The 16,949-nt window shown below is 38.9% G+C and overlaps 1 protein-coding gene across 1 annotated transcript; it reads right to left on the minus strand.

The window, feature by feature from the left end:
• Nucleotides 1-170: 170 nt before the first annotated feature.
• LOC135225108 (luciferin sulfotransferase-like) lies at nt 171-15,568 on the minus strand. Its single transcript, XM_064264364.1, has 4 exons — nt 15,410-15,568; nt 8,058-8,241; nt 6,928-7,107; nt 171-455 (listed from the first exon to the last, which is right to left on the minus strand). The coding sequence occupies exons 1-4, from the start codon at nt 15,514-15,516 to the stop codon at nt 171-173; spliced, it is 756 nt and encodes a 251-aa protein (XP_064120434.1). The 5' UTR covers nt 15,517-15,568.
• Between the last annotated feature and the right edge of the window lie 1,381 nt (nt 15,569-16,949).

Consider the following 16,949-nt stretch of genomic DNA (forward strand, 5'->3'; position numbering starts at 1 on the left):
TCTACCTCACATTACTTTCTGACTATCTTTCAACTCTAGTGGGCAACCTACCTCACTCATTTCTGCTATAGCAACATTCAAAATCAAGGCAGTCTACTTATTTTGAAGAAGTTACCGTATATATTCTCAGAGTATTCGACAGGAGAACATCAAGAAAGCAATGCAGTTATTTACTTTTTCAGATGATCCTCGGTAAGATTCGTCTCCAAAAACACGTTCAGTTTCTTCAGTTCAGCCATGATGTCCGCTTTCATGTCCTCGTAGAACATGATGTGCAAGTTGGGATGGTCCTCCTTTTCCAAGTTCTCGTTGATGTGATGCCAGTGACTTCCGTGGACTGCTCTCCACTTAAAAAATGTCTCCGCTACAAACTGAAGACTGGCACCTCCAAACTTGTTGTAGTAAATGTATCGAGAAAACAAATTGTCCTTTGGGTGACGAATCACAGAAACGACCTGTTTTGGAAAACCTGTTTGAGCTTCTAATTTAGAAAAGGAAGGAGAGAGAAAAGTAATAGACACGCAAGTTTCTGCTGTGATCAACCAAGGACAAATTTTCAGATAAGTTATCTTTCCTTTTTATCGAATTTTAATCCCTTTTGCCGAATTTCAAAGTTTACCCTCTTCACATTTGTATCCTGCCTTCATGAATGTAAATTATTCTCAACAAAAAGCATGTTAACACTGACAGGTCTGTGGACACACAAAAACATTATTTAATATATACATATATATATATATATATATATATATATATATATATATATATATATATATATATATATATATATATATATATATATATATATATATATTAAAACAGGAGTTCCAACAGGGCAACAGCTCACACGATTAGTTTCATGCCCCAAGACATAGGCACACCATCTGTCTAGAATTGAAAAAAAAATTTAGTACAAAAATATCAAACTAAATCAAAACAATAAAAAACAAATATAAATTCACAGAAAAGTAGAGCTTTTTGATGAGAAGCTAACTAATAAACACTAAAAGACTAGGTTAAAGGGGAAGGGCAGAGTGACTTAAAAGGAGCTGACCATCCCATCCCGTGATGGGATGGTTGGGTTGTTGAGGTAGGGATGGAAAAATGTGTTTTATCAATAGGAATCTTACACTTTGAGGCATGTGTTCGAATACTCGAAAGTTCGGGGTTCGATATGCTATATCCCGTATACTATAGCTGAGTCCCATGTGACCATGATAACGGACTTGCAACAATCTCCTGGTTGAGCCAATATAAGTAGTAAGGCTTCTTGGGTATTCATATCTATAGATTACATTGGATAATATAAAATCTTCCAGCTTATACTTATCTCTTCCATTATAAGGATTCGCATCAAGATTTTATGTTATCCAATGTAATCTATAAATATGAATGCCCAAGAGCCTTGGTACTTATATTGGCTCACCACGGATATGTTGCAAGTCCGTTATTATAGTCACGTGGGAGTCAACTATAGGACGGGATCTAGGATGTCGAATCCTGAACTCTTGAGTATTTGTACACATGCCTCAAGGTGTAAGATTCCTATTGAAAATACACATTTTTCTATCCTTACCTTAACAACCCAAGCATTCCATTTTGCTAAAACAAAACTTGAGATCATTTCACAATTAAATACCAATAATAACCTAATTTAAACAATCACGACTCTACCACTCCCCTTATATATATATAATATATATATATATATAATATATAAATATAAATATATATATATATATATATATATGCTATATATATGTATATACTTAAATAAATATATATTATATATTAACTATATAGATAATATATATATATATTAGATATATATATATATATGTATGTATATAAAATATATTTATACAATATATATAATATATATATATATAGTATTATAGATATATATATATATATATATGATATATGATAGATATATATATATAGATATATATATATATATGTATGTATATATATTATATGTATACATATATATAATATATAATATTATATAATATATATATATATATATATATACTATATAATAATATATAAGTCATATCACATTACCGTGATTCATATACACATATCGAGCTACAAATGTCCTTTAATATCTAATTCGCTCTACCTCGGAATTGACATATTTTCATATATGCTTAACCAAAGGGGAATTCTTAGGCGACAATAGAATTGCCGGCCGACGGGCATGAACCATCGACATCTTCAATTCCAGGACTGGCAGTGAAGCCTTAGCCACCCCGCCACCGGGAATTGAAGATGTCGATGGTTCGTGCCCGTCGGCCGGCAATTCTATGGTCGCCTAAGAATTCCCCTTTGGTTAAGCATATATAAAAATATATCAATTCCGAGGTAGAGCGAGCGAATTAGATATTAAAGGACATTTGTAGCTTGATATATATATATATATATATATATATATATATATATATATATATATATATATATACATATACATATACACATACACACACACAGTCGACGCCGCCGTATTCGTGTACTTGAGATTCGCGGACTTGCCTATTCACTGATTTCTCCGTGGACCATATCTATCTGTTATTCGTGGGTAATTCGCCAATTCGCGGCATTTTTAATTGAGAAATATTAACAAATTACTGAATTTCCATACCATTTTCGTGACTAATGCACTTTTTGTGATAAAACTATTATAAAATTCTATAATATTCAGTTATAAGCATTTTTAGAAGGTTTTTCTTGTGTTTGAACTCTCAAATTAGGTGGATTTTAGCTACTTCTAACATGAAACTAATACCCGGCATGCAGACATGATAGGAGATATATATATATATATATATATATATATATATATATATATATATATATATATATATATACATATATAATGATGGCGGCCAGACAGTTATACATTCCAACAAGGGTTCCAGCAATATATCTCACATGATTAGTTTATTGAGACGTTTCGTGCCCCAAGACATTGGCACATACCATCAGTCTGGAAGTAAAAATATTTCTATTACAAAAAACATTAACATAGACTAAACCTATAAAAATACAAATATAAATTCACAGAAAAGTAGAACTCTTTAACAAGAGGCTAACTTACAAATACTAAAATGACTACCTAATCAGCTCAAAAGATAATAACAGAATGACTAGAAACGTGAGGACCAACCAAACTACAATTCAGGACAACATAAGGGGAGTGGTAGAGTCGTGATTTTTTAAATTAGGTGATAGGTATTTAATGTGAATGACTCAAGTGTTATTAGAAAGGATGCTAGGGTTATTAAGGTAAGGATAGAAAAATGTGTATTTTAAATAGTATTCTTACACCTTGAGGCATGTGTACAAATACTCAAGAGTTCAGGATTCGACATCCTAGATATATATATATATATATATATAGTATACTTATATATTCTATATGAAAATATATATAGATAACATAAAACATATATATATATACATACACATATATGATATATAGATATATATATATATATATATATGATATATATATATATATATATATATATACATATATATATATATATTATACATTTCTATATATATACATATATATATTATATCTATTGCTACTGTCAAAATGCATATATCCCCTCTTTGACTGTATAAAATATTATGTATAAGATTGGTGCACATTTTTCAGATGTCTAGCTAGCTCAGGAGATATGATGTTTTAAATGTGTGTTTAGATTTCGCATAACATAATATATAAAAAGAATATATAATGTGAATGTAGAAAGAGAGAGAACATATCTTGTCCGTTCAAAGCTAGAGTTGTTTTTCAAAATCTGTCAACACGTTTGATAAGAGAGCTCGAGTCTTCATTGTGTTTTGGGATTCTGTCATCGCGTATGATAAGGGACTTCTGCTTCGGTCGATCAAGTCGAGTACGTGTCTTTTTTTAACAGACTGGTCTCGTACGCGTATGTCTTTGCCGAGTGCCACGTGCAGATTACACATTTTGTATGTAAAGTTGCGTAAGATTTCGAAGCTCCTAGAAAGAATTATTGCCCAAAACGTTTTGTGTCATCTCCCCTGTCCAGCTTCAGTAAGGGAGAAGTTTTTTTATTTGGGCGTAGATTCTCAAAGCGATCACATCTCCCTCTCTCTCTCTCCCTCTCTCTCCATCGCATAACACTTTTGATTTTAAAGTAACGTAACGATTTCGTACTTATTGAATGGTCACTCGTAATTTGAGAATTTCGGATTTGATGTTTCTTAGAGTTTATTTAGTGTTATTTAGTGTTTTTTGTGGAATCTGAACAAACATTGTTGTTGTAACGGCGCCTGGTTTTGTGAAAGTGTGAAACAAGCTGCAGTAAAGAAAGAAAGAAGTTGGTATTACCAGGGTATAAATTGTGTTATTTTTTTTATTAGTGGCAACTAATAACTGATAGGAACAGAGGTTTGGTAAGAACTAATAACTAATAACTGATAGGAACAGTGGTTAGGTAAAAACTAATAACTGATGGTTACATAGGTTTGGTAAAAACTGATAACTAATGGTTACAATGTTTTGAGTGAAAAGATTTACACTTTGTGTTTATTCGTTTGAAGTGATTTTTATGTTTTGTGCATTTGTCCATTTTCTTATTGAAGTATGCCTTTTTTTTTATATTCTGAGTGATTAATACTTTTTGAAATTTTGGTATTGTCCATATTTTTCTGTATTTTCATTTGCATTCACAATTTAATTGACTTAGTTATTTTCATTAGTTAATCATTGCACATTTAATTAAATTAAACACTTGTGAAATAATTTGCATTTACTTAGAATTCTTTTCAAGTTTTATTATTGTTTAGCACTTGCGAATTAATTAATTTCCAAATTTCAATTATTGCCTAACACTTGAATTTTGATTGAATTAATTTTCTTGAATTTTGTGATAAATTAATTTTGATTTAATTTTACTTAACTGATTCAAGAATTAATTAAACTTTACTTTGTTTTCAAATAACAGTAATTTTCTCTGATATTGTGAATTTCACTTATAAATTTTGAGTTTAATAATAAATTTTTGTATTTAAAATTTTTATAAGTGTTTTCATTTCTAACCAGTATATTTGCATTTGATTATATTGATGTTAGGTAGAAACATAGAGTGGTGATTGATCTGTTTTCCTTCATTAACTTGCAGTGACTTAGAACCAGGGAAGTACTTAGACTTCTGAAATCAGGGAAATACTTAGACTTTTAAAGTTGTTGATGGAGTGATGCCCTTTGATTAATTTAATTACTTACAAGATTACCTCACACCTGTTTTGATGAACTTAGTCTGATTTTCTGCAATACTGGTAAGTTGTTAAGGGATCACTGTTGCCTTTAGAGTATTCAGTCGTTTAGTACCTGTGATGAGGGTTCAGGTGTCTGGCTTTTGTGAGGTAACAATAAATGAATGGTAAGTGTAGTAACCAGATACTTGGCACTTCGTCACAATATATATAGATATATATATATATATATAAATATATATTTATTATATATTTAATACATATATATATATATATCATATATATAATATAATAATATATAATAAATATATATATATTATATCTATATATATATATATATATTGTATATTATATAGTATATTATATATATATATAATATATATTTCCTCCACTTCCATATTAACCCTTATTTGGATGGGCATGATCATATGAGGATCTATAACAAGTTTTGAGCAATGGGCGGGCTAACTCATATGAGTATTAACATTCCGCGCCATACGATCTGGATGAATTTAGCGGGAACGATGTTCATGTCACTTCAAATGGTTCCATGGGAATATTTGACTTATGGCTACTGTAGTAGCTCAGCACAGGACAGAGGGAGATCAATGTGCTTGAGACTTGATGAAGGAATAATGTTCTGCTCCTCTCTATCCCCTGATGGCTTTCTATTCATTTGCTCATAAATAGACCCAGGGATTGTTGTTCGTTTTAGTGCTCATCTCTTATGATAGAACTGTAATTTTGCAAAGTGCAAAGAAATATGAGGCAAAAAATGTATACCTCACAAAAAGTATCTGCAGCTCCCCCATCTCAGTCAATCTTATAGATATTTTACAATAAATATACTGTCCTCAGAATCTGTTACTGATTTTAGTTTTTATCCGTTATGACATTGTGTAAGCTGTATATAATTATATTTTACAAAATAAATAAAATAAATTATTAGAAAAAACATGTATAACTTGGTAAAATAAACAATTTTACAAGTATCTTAGAAAAGAGGCCCTGAACAGGGTTGTAAATATTCACTTTCATCTTCCCGTGGAAGGTGCAGAAAAATGTTTAGAATTTCTTTTTGACAGCATCTGAATTTGCATATCTTCCTCTTGCCATTCATGTTTTTTTTTTTCTTAAATTGGCCAACCGTGAAGTTTGCCCAGTCTGAGGGATGTGCTTGATATATACTAAGCCCTTCCTGTAAGGGTTAATATTCAATAAACCGTGTGGGTAAGCGCCATAATATGCACGATTACCAGTATCTGCACCCGTGCAGTTGCGACCGCAGTTTCCGCCTTGTGTGAACAAGGCCTAAATGGGAAAGAAATGTAAGAAGATATTTCGTTCAGGTATTCATAGGCTAGTGAACAGATTAATGATAAAATTTGAAGAACAAGAAACGAAAAAACTGGTCCTTACTTTTAAAAATCCTTTCCTTTTAAGAATCCTATGCACAGTCCTAAATCTCTGTTGTGATACTTGAATATTATGGAAAACCAAAACTTTAGACGTTCCGTTGTGCCACAATAAAAGTCAAGACAAGAAAAGGCAATAAGTCAATGGTCTTATACAGGTAGGACACTTGACCATTGCCATGAGCTTACAAGCCTATTTAATTCTTGAACCTCTTTCGTTTTTTATACAAGGAAAATCATATTATTATTTACTAACTTTACACTTATCAAGAACGTCAGGATTCTGGAGATCAAAAGGCAGATGACTCCATATTATGCGCCGTCCTTTTTCCAGGGCTGCCAACTGTAGGACTACTCCATCTTCTTCCTTTGCATCTGGACACAACTTTTTCAGCTTCTCCCTGTGGTCTTGATCTTTGAAAGTTTGTATAAAATCCTGGAGTGTGGAGAACAACAAAGTACATTCTTTGAATTGAAGACTACATACAAAGCTATAGACAGTTACTCGAGGGAGGCTAAAAGATCATTGTATACTATACACTGTGTAAGGCCAGGCCTTCACGATCAGGTTTACCTGTCAGTTCATCGAAACTGACGTTAAGACTTACGTGTAGATGGCAGTTTGTGGGAGGAGTCAGTCCACTCGCCAGAATGGATGAGCTGATGGAATTAACCAAAGTTCTTATGACCTGCCGACAGGCGATCGCATGCTGGATTTCGCCCTGGAAGGATCTCAGCTGCTCGGACCAGAATATGAATAAACTAGGCCTAATTCATTTCATTGTTAGACCTAGTGGCGCAATCTGTAGACCAATGTGAGTCCAAACCTTATGAAAAAAAAAAAACTTCCAAGTGATAGACAATTTGGTATAGGCCTAGGCCAGCGTCCTGCCTTTTTATGAAAGGCGTTATTAGTGAAAGAAGGCTTCCCGATCCATTTCATGAATAACTGAACCAACCCCCAGTTCTGATTTAACCTTAATCTTTAGTATTTTATGAGAATAGACATCTCTCTTTAATACGCAATATTTATACCATACTCTGTTGTGCCTTTTTGCTTTTTTCCTATATTTAAGTGAATTGCCGCAGCAGCTAGTCTATGTAGCTCCACCTCCTCATCAGCCAGTGGCTTCCATCGCTGCCATATAGTGTGCCACGACGAAGGCTAGGTCATATTAGAGGGCCATGACCTCGAGGTGACTGTCTGACTGACAGTTCTTGGACGCTCATCCATCGGACGGTCGTGGGTGAACTGACAGGTAAACCTGATCGTGAATACCTGGCTTAGCTGCAAAAAGACAGGAAATGAGGAATGCACAGTATAACAGAGAGAGAGAGAGAGAGAGAGAGAGAGAGAGAGAGAGAAAGCGCGCTGTTTAAACTCACATTATCAACATAGAAAACTCTGTTATTGAGACTCTCTGTCTTTGCTCTCTCCAATTCCTCCATGTGCGTCATGGCCCAGATGATTCCGGCTGTCCAAACTGTCCCACTTTTGGGAAAAGTGAACAAGCAGACATCGTCTCTCCTGTAGTCGAAGTTGTAGATGATATTGGCAAACCTTTTGTATCTGTAAATAGATATAGGTTATTAAAGCAATGGGTTAATGTGGCTTTTCTTAGCAAAATTCACTTCAGGGTGTGGCGTCCCTGTCTACATGTTTAATAAAAGTAATAGTAATATTATAATTCATTCTAACTATGATAGTGTGATGATGAGAAGGTGGAGAGAGAAAGGAGTTTTGTATGGTTGTTTTCAAGTCACAACCTGCAAGTTCGAAACCTAAGCAAAACGTAAACACAACAGGGGACGACGTAACAAGGTCACATTGCTATCTGCAGTCAGTTAACCGACCAACAGAATAATATTAATATTAACAGTAATAGTGTCTGTGAATACAACAGCCGCCAGCACAGGTTTGGCATTGTCGCTGCCTTAGACCTTATAGCACTTGTTTTGAATGTATTCAGACAATCATTTTTTGTAATAAACCTTGGAGAAAGTAAGATTGCAAGGCAGCAGTTTCCACAGTTATTGGCAGTGGGCCTACCCTTTGGCTAACAAAGTAAGACTGCGAGGCAGCAGGTTCCACAGTTATTGGTGGTGGGCCTAGCCTTTTGCTAACAAAGTAAGACTGCGAGGCAGCAGTTTCCACAGTTATTGGCGGTGGGCCTAGCCTTTTCTAACAAAGTAAGACGTGGCTAGGCCAGTTTCCACAGTTATTGGCGGTGGGCCTAGCCTTTTATCACAAAGTCAGAACTGCGAGCAGCAGTTTCCACCAGTTATTGGCGATGGGCCTAGCCTTTTGCTAACAAAATAAGACTGCGAGGCAGCAGTTCTCACTGTTATTGGCGGTGGGCCTAGCCTCTTATAACAAAGTAAGACTGCGAGGCAGCAGTTTCCACAGTTATTGGCGGTGGGCCTAGCCTATTATAACAAAGTAAGACTGCGAGGCAGCAGTTCTCACTGTTATTGGCGGTGGGCCTAGCCTTTTGCTAACAAAGTAAGACTGCGAGGCAGCAGTTTCCACAGTTATTGGCGGTGGGCCTAGCCTTTTATATCAAAGTAAGACTGCGAGGCAGCAGTTTCCACAGTTATTGGCGGTGGGCCTAGCCTTTTATAAGAAAGTAAGACTGCGAGGCAGCAGTTTCCACAGTTATTGGCGGTGGGCCTAGCCTTTTGCTAACAAAGTAAGACTGCGAGGCAGCAGTTTCCGCAGTTATTGGTGGTGGGCCTAGCCTTTTGTTAAAAAAGTAAGACTGCCAGGTAGCAGTTTCTGCAGTTATTGGCGGTGGGCCTAGCCTTTTGCTAACAAAGTAAGACTGCGAGGCAGCAGTTTCCACAGTTATTGGCGGTGGGCCTAGCCTTTTATAACAAAGTAAGACTGCGAGGCAGCAGTTTCCACAGTTATTGGCGGTGGGCCTAGCCTTTTATAACAAAGTAAGACTGCGAGGCAGCAGTTTCCACAGTTATTGGCGGTGGGCCTAGCCTTTTTATAACAAAGTAAGACTGCGAGGCAGCAGTTTCCACAGTTATTGGCGGTGGGCCTAGCCTTTTGCTAACAAAGTAAGACTGCGAGGCACCAGTTTCTGCAGTTATTGGCGGTGGGCCTAGCCTTTTGCTAACAAAGTAAGACTGCGAGGCAGCAGTTTCCACAGTTATTGGCGGTGGGCCTAGCCTTTTATAACAAAGTAAGACTGCCAGGCAGCAGTTTCCACAGTTATTGGCGGTGGGCCTAGCCTTTTGCTAACAAAGTAAGACTGCGAGGCAGCAGTTTCTGCAGTTATTGGCGGTGGGCCTAGCCTTTTGCTAACAAAGTAAGACTGCGAGGCAGCAGTTTCCGCAGTTATTGGCGGTGGGCCTAGCCTTTTGCTAACAAAGTAAGACTGCGAGCAGCAGTTTCTGCAGTTATTGGCGGTGGGTCCTAGCCTTTTGCTAGCAAAGTAAGACTGCGAGGCAGCAGTTTTCTGCAGTTATTGGCGGTGGGCCTAGCCTTTTGCTAACAAAGTAAGACTGCGAGGCAGCAGTTTCTGCAGTTATTGGCGGTGGGCCTAGCCTTTTACTAACAAAGTAAGACTGCGAGGCAGCAGTTTCTGCAGTTATTGGCGGTGGGCCTAGCCTTTTGCTAACAAAGTAAGACTGCGAGGCAGCAGTTTCTGCAGTTATTGGCGGTGGGCCTAGCCATTTTACTACAAAGTAAGACTGCGAGGCAGCAGTTTCTGCAGTTATTGGCGGTGGGCCTAGCCTTTTGCTAACAAAGTAAGACTGCGAGGCAGCAGTTTCTGCAGTTATTGGCGGTGGGCCTAGCCTTTTGCTAACAAAGTAAAACTGCGAGGCAGCAGTTTCTGCAGTTATTGGCGGTGGGCCTAGCCTTTTACTAACAAAGTAAGACTGCGAGGCAGCAGTTTCCACAGTCATTGGTGGTGTGCCTACCCTTTTGCTAACAAAGTAAAACTGCGAGGCAGCAGGTTCCACAGTTATTGGCATTGGTCCTAGCCTTTTATAACAAAGTAAGACTGCGAGGCAGCAGTTTCCACAGTTATTGGCGTTGGGCCTAGCCTTTTATAACAAAGTAAGACTGCGAGGCAGCAGGTTCCACAGTCATTGGCATTGGTCCTAGCCTTTTATAACAAAGTAAGACTGCGAGGCAGCAGTTTCCACAGTTATTGGCGTTGGGCCTAGAATTTTATAACAAAGTAAAACTGCGAGGCAGCAGGTTCCACAGTCATTGGCATTGGTCCTAGCCTTTTATAACAAAGTAAGACTGCGAGGCAGCAGTTTCCACAGTTATTGGCAGTGGGCCTAGCCTTTTATAACAAAGTAAGACTGCGAGGCAGCAGTTTCCACAGTTATTGGCGGTGGGCCTAGCCTTTTGCTAACAAAGTAAGACTGCGAGGCAGCAGTTTCCACAATTATTGGCGGTGGGCCTAGCCTTTTGCTAACAAAGAAAGACTGCGAAGCAGATTTTCCACAGTTATTGGCGGTGGGCCTAGCCTTTTGCTAACAAAGTAAGACTGCGAGGCAGCAGTTTCCACAGTTATTGGTGGTGGGCCTAGCCTTTTGCTAACAAAGTAAGACTGCGAGGCAGCAGTTTCCACAGTTATTGGCGGTGGGCCAACCCTTTGGCTAACAAAGTAAGACTGCAAGGCAGCCGTTTCCACAGTTATTGGCGGTGGGCCTAGCCTTTTACTAACAAAGTAAGACTGTGAGGCAGCAGTGTCCACAGTCATTGGCGTGGGCCTAGCCTTTTACTAACAAATTAAGACTGCGAGGCAGCAGTTTCCACAGTTATGGCGGTGGGCCTACCCTTTTTTTTTGGTAAACAAAAGTAAGAATGCCAAGGCAGGCAGGGGGTTTCCATTTATTGACGGTTTGGGCCTAGCCTTTTACTAACAAATTAATTTTACTGCGAGGCAGCAGTCACTGTTATTGGCGGGTGGGGCAGCTTTTACTAACAAAGTAAGACTGCGAGGCATCAGTTTCCACAGTTATTGGCTGTGGGCCTAGCCATTTACTAACGCATTAAGATTGCGATGTAGCAATGTCCACAGTCATTGGCGGTGGGCCTAGCCTTTTACTAACAAATTAAGACTGCCAGGCAGCCGTTTCCACAGTTATTGGCGGTGGGCCTACCCTTTGGCTAACAAAGTAAGACTGCCAGGCAGCAGTTTCCACAGTTATTGACGGTGGGCCTAGCATTTCACTAACAAATTAAGATGCGAGCAGCAGTTTCCACTGTTATTGGCGGTGGGTCTAGCCTTTTAATACAAAGGTAAGACGCGAGGCATCAGTTTCCACAGTTTATTTGGCTGTGGGCCTAGCCATTTACTAACGCATTAAGATTGCGATGAAGCAATGTCCACAGTCATTGGCGGTGGGCCTAGCCTTTTACTAACAAATTAAGACTGCCAGGCAGCCATTTCCACAGTTATTGGCGGTGGGCCTACCCTTTGGCTAACAAAGTAAGACTGCCAGGCAGCAGTTTCCACAGTTATTGACGGTGGGCCTAGCCTTTTACTAACAAATTAAGACTGCGAGGTAGCAGTTTCCACTGTTATTGGCGGTGGGCCTAGCCTTTTACTAACAAAGTAAGACTGCGAGGCATCAGTTTCCACAGTTATTGGCTGTGGGCCTAGCCATTTACTAACGCATTAAGATTGCGATGTAGCAATGTCCATAGTCATTGGCGGTGGGCCTAGCCTTGTACTAACAAATTAAGACTGCAAGGCAGCCGTTTCCACAGTTATTGGCGGTGGGCCTAGCCTTTTACTAACAAATTAAGACTGCCAGGCAGCAGTTTCCACAGTTATTGGCGGTGGGCCTAGCCTTTTACTAACAAAGTAAGACTGCGAGGCAGCAGTTTCCAACGTTATTGGCGGTGGGCCTAGCCTTTTACTAACAAAGTAAGACTGCGAGGCAGCAGTTTCCACAGTTATTGGCGGTGGGCCTAGCCTTTTACTAATAAAGTAAGACTGCGAGGCAGCAGTTTCCAACGTTATTGGCGGTGGGCCTAGCCTTTTACTAACAAAGTAAGACTGCGAGGCAGCAGTTTCCACAGTTATTGGCGTGGGCCTAGCCTTTTACTAACAAAGTAAGACTGCAAGGCAGCCGTTTCCACAGTTATTGGCGGTGGGCCAACCCTTTGGCTAACAAAGTAAGACTGCAAGGCAGCCGTTTCCACAGTTATTGGCGGTGGGCCTAGCCTTTTACTAACAAATTAAGACTGCCAGGCAGCAGTTTCCACAGTTATTGGCGGTGGGCCTAGCCTTTTACTAACAAAGTAAGACTGCGAGGCAGCAGTTTCCAACGTTATTGGCGGGTGGGCCTAGCCCCCATTTACTAACAAAGTAAGACTGAGGCAGCAGTTTCCACAGTATTGGCTGGGGGCCTGGGCCAGCCTTTTACTAATAAAGTAAGACTGCGAGGCAGCATTTTCCAACGTTATTTGGCGGTGGGCCAGGCCTTTTACTAACGAAGTAAGACTGCAGGCAGCCTTTCCACAGTTTATTGGCGTGGGCCAAGCCTTTTACTAACAAAGTAAGACTGCAAGGCAGCCGTTTTCCACAGGTTATTGGCGGTGGGCCTAGGAGATTTTTACCTAACAAATTAAGGACTGCCAGCAGCAGTTTCCACAGTTATTGGCGGTGGGGGCCCTAGCCTTTACTAACAAAGTACTGCGAGGTCAGCAGTTTTCCAACATTTTGCGGGGTGGGCCTAGCCCTTTTACTAACAAAGTAAGACTGCGAGGCAGCAGTTTTCCGACAGTTTTATTGGCGGTGGGGCCTAGCCTTTTACTAAAAAAAAACAAAGTAAGGACTGCGAGGCAGCAGTTTCCCAACAGTTATTGGCGGTGGGGCTAGCCTTTTTCCTAACAAAGTAAGGCAGGCAGTTTCCACAGTTTATTGGCGGTGGGCCTAGCCTTTACTAACAAATTAAGACTGGCCAGGGGCAGCAGTTTCCACAGTTATTGGGGGGGGGGGGGGCGGTGGGCCTAGCCTTTTGCCGGGCAGCAGTTTCCACAGTTATTGGCGGTGGGCCTAGCCTTTTAACTAGCAAAGTAAGACTGTGCGATGCAGCCAGTTTTTACCACAGTTATTTGGCGGTGGGCCTAGCCTTTTACTAAAAAAGTCAGACTGCAAGGCAGCAGCTGTCCTTTTACAACACGCAAGACCTACTCTGGTAGTATTCTCACGCCCCTACCACAGGGTGGATTTGTCTGTTTTAGGTCAATATTCTTATTTTACATCATTAGATCTGTTAAGAGGTTTCCATCCAATTCATCTGGAGAAAAGTAGTACACAATGTACCGCATTTAGCACCTCCAGGAGACATTTGGAGTTTTTAAGGATGCCCTTTGGGTTGCGTTGCGCACCTATCAACTTGGGTGACTTTGTTATCTTTTTACATACACTTGAGAAACATCTTAGGAAGTTGGAACTAGTTTTCCAAAGGTTAAGGCAGTATAACCTAGACGTAAAGTTAGCAAAATGTGATTTCTATAAAGAGAAACTAGTATATTTAGATTCTGTTGTATCAAAGGATGGTATAAAAGTAGTACATAAGAATTCAGCTATAGAAAAATTTCCTGAGCCCACCTCAGTGAAAGGTGTTCAACGGTTTCTAGGTATGGCTGGTTGTTATTATAGGCGATTTGTATATAATTATTCAGTAATCGCAGGACCTCTGACTGATCTGACAAGAAAAGTAACCGATTTTAAATGGGATTTCCAACAGCAGTCAGCAATTAACACTCAAAGAGAAACTATTGTCCTCACCAATTTTGATTTCCCCCAGATTATAATAGACCTTTTTACATGGCTACGGATGCATCTGATTATGGGGCAGGTGGTATACTGCTCCAGAGGAAAAATGATAAAATTACACCCAAGAGCGCTCCATTCTAGGAAGATGCAACCCGCTTAGAGAGTAAACATGCTGTTACAGATAAGGAAGCCTCTATTTCTGTTGAAAAACAACTTATGAAAAAACGACAAACAAGATACCATCGATGGTCCAAGTCATTATTACTACTATTAGGAAACAGAAACAAGCCATCTAAATAAGAAAAATTTAAAAAAAAATAAAAAAAAACTGGCGATGAAGCAGAACATCGCCCCCCCCCCGGTTTCACTTGATACAACTATTAGAAAGAGGGTGAAAAGTAAGATAGAAAAATGAAAATGGAACAGAGGTGCAGTAAAAGGAATGAAAGGGGTTGCAGCTAGGGCCCGACGGGATGCTGCAAGGAGCCTTAAGTAAAGCTAACATTGCACCTAGAATAATTAAAGATTAAGACTCGTTCAGCCAAGTTCCATCCACCTTATAAGAATGTGGTGGGACATACGTACGAGATCTGTTCATCAAATCAATAGTGTTTTTGCTTCACTGGAGTTTAGTCTCATACCCCACAGACCCAAACCATTCCCTAATCCTGTCTATGTCCCGATCGACGATGAGGGCAGCTTCATTTCTCACAATACTACGATAACGAGGAATTTTGGATTTTGAATTGTTAAATAATTATCTGTAGCAGAGCCATAATGGTTTCAACAGTTCTGCATCGTCACTAGACTCATTCCTGCGACGCCTTCGATAAGCACGGACGCGCTAATACGTTTATTTTCCTCTACGCAGCCAATGATGGAGAGAAAACTACTAAGTGCAACAGTCAACCAAACACGCATAAGAAAGTAATCCTTTTTTGTTTCGCAAGAAAAACTAAACTGGCATTCTCTTACCTAATCGGCAGGGTCGTTTCGCCTGGTTTAACCAGTAGCACCCTTCCAAAATGGAGGAAATGACCCTGGTCTTCGTAGGTGACGGGGATTTCTCTCTGTGTGGTCATGGTTGATCTGAATGGCTCGTTCGGCACTGGAGGAATGATATCGTTTGATTGCCCTCCGAGGAGCGTTTGCATCTTATACAATCCTCGATTGTCTGATAATGACCAAAACTTTTTCTTAGATACATGAGTAGTGCAGGGATGGGCGGGTAGGGGGGACGGGTTTCTCCCCCTCAATGTTGATTATAAAATTATTAATGAGTTGGCAAAAGCTAGACAGTGTTGTTCAAACACACATCTGTTTAGTGTGTGTGCGTGTGTATATGTAGTACGTACATATGTATGCAAAAAATTATGAATCGATATATATACGACACACCCAGAAACGCATACATACGCCTATACCAACATAACTATATGTAACAAACGAAAAAAGTTTACATTATCTAATGCTTTTAGCTTGTGAAAGTGAAACAACTGATCACTTAGATCTTCAAAAGGTTCCCGATGAATGGAGGGCAATGAAAACTAGGGGGATAAACATTTCATGCCCCATTCTCATTATGAAAATTGTAAACAGAAATTTTCCACTAATGAATCCTATTATTTATTTATCACATTTTTTTCTTTTCCTTTTTTCAGATTAATAAATTATAATCTTTTTCTTTGCATTATAAATTACTTTCGGGGGAAAATCTCGAAGTTGTATAAAAAAATTACGATAAAAAAATTTGGTGTCTATATAATATTAAATAGTATTTTGCCTGACTTGAAATTATAGTTGTCCACAGTACCTGAATTAGACCAACCCTAGGATAACATCTGTTATGAATATACAACTGTGGATATATTCTGAGAAAGATTCTCGTTATTTTTTCTTCGGAGGTTCCGTCGCTTCAACAATGTAACATTTGTGGGCACAGTTTTCCGTGTCGAAAATGGTGACAATGGTTGCAGATTCACAATAATATACCATGTGAGTATATGGTCTTTAATGGATATTAAAAGCTTTCGAACCTTTTACTAGGTTCATCTTCAGTCATTAAAGACCATATATATACTCACATGCTATATTATTGTGGACCTTCAGCCAATGTAACTTTTTTTTTTTTATGAAATAACAAATATCCAAATGTAAAACTCTTACCTTAACACGAGCTTCCATGGTTGACTGGCGTCGCAGTTGGTTGGTTGGTTTGTTTTATTGTATGGTGTTTTTTACGTTTGCATGGACAACCATTGGTTATCCAGCAACGGGACCAACGGCTTTACGTGACTTCCGAACCACGTCGAGAGTGAACTTCTATCACCAAAATACACATCTCTAACACCTCAACGGAATCGAACTCGCGGCCACCGAGGTGGCAGGTCAAGACCATACCAATCACGCCACTGAGGTGCTTTCGCAGTTGGTTGGTTGACACCAGGTCTCCTATTTCCTTTTACATCCTACCGAACTCACAGGCAACTTTGGAGCAAGAAGCAGTTCTGACAAA

This window comes from Macrobrachium nipponense, chromosome 12 (assembly GCF_015104395.2).
Source record: "Macrobrachium nipponense isolate FS-2020 chromosome 12, ASM1510439v2, whole genome shotgun sequence".
NCBI lineage: Eukaryota > Metazoa > Arthropoda > Malacostraca > Decapoda > Palaemonidae > Macrobrachium > Macrobrachium nipponense.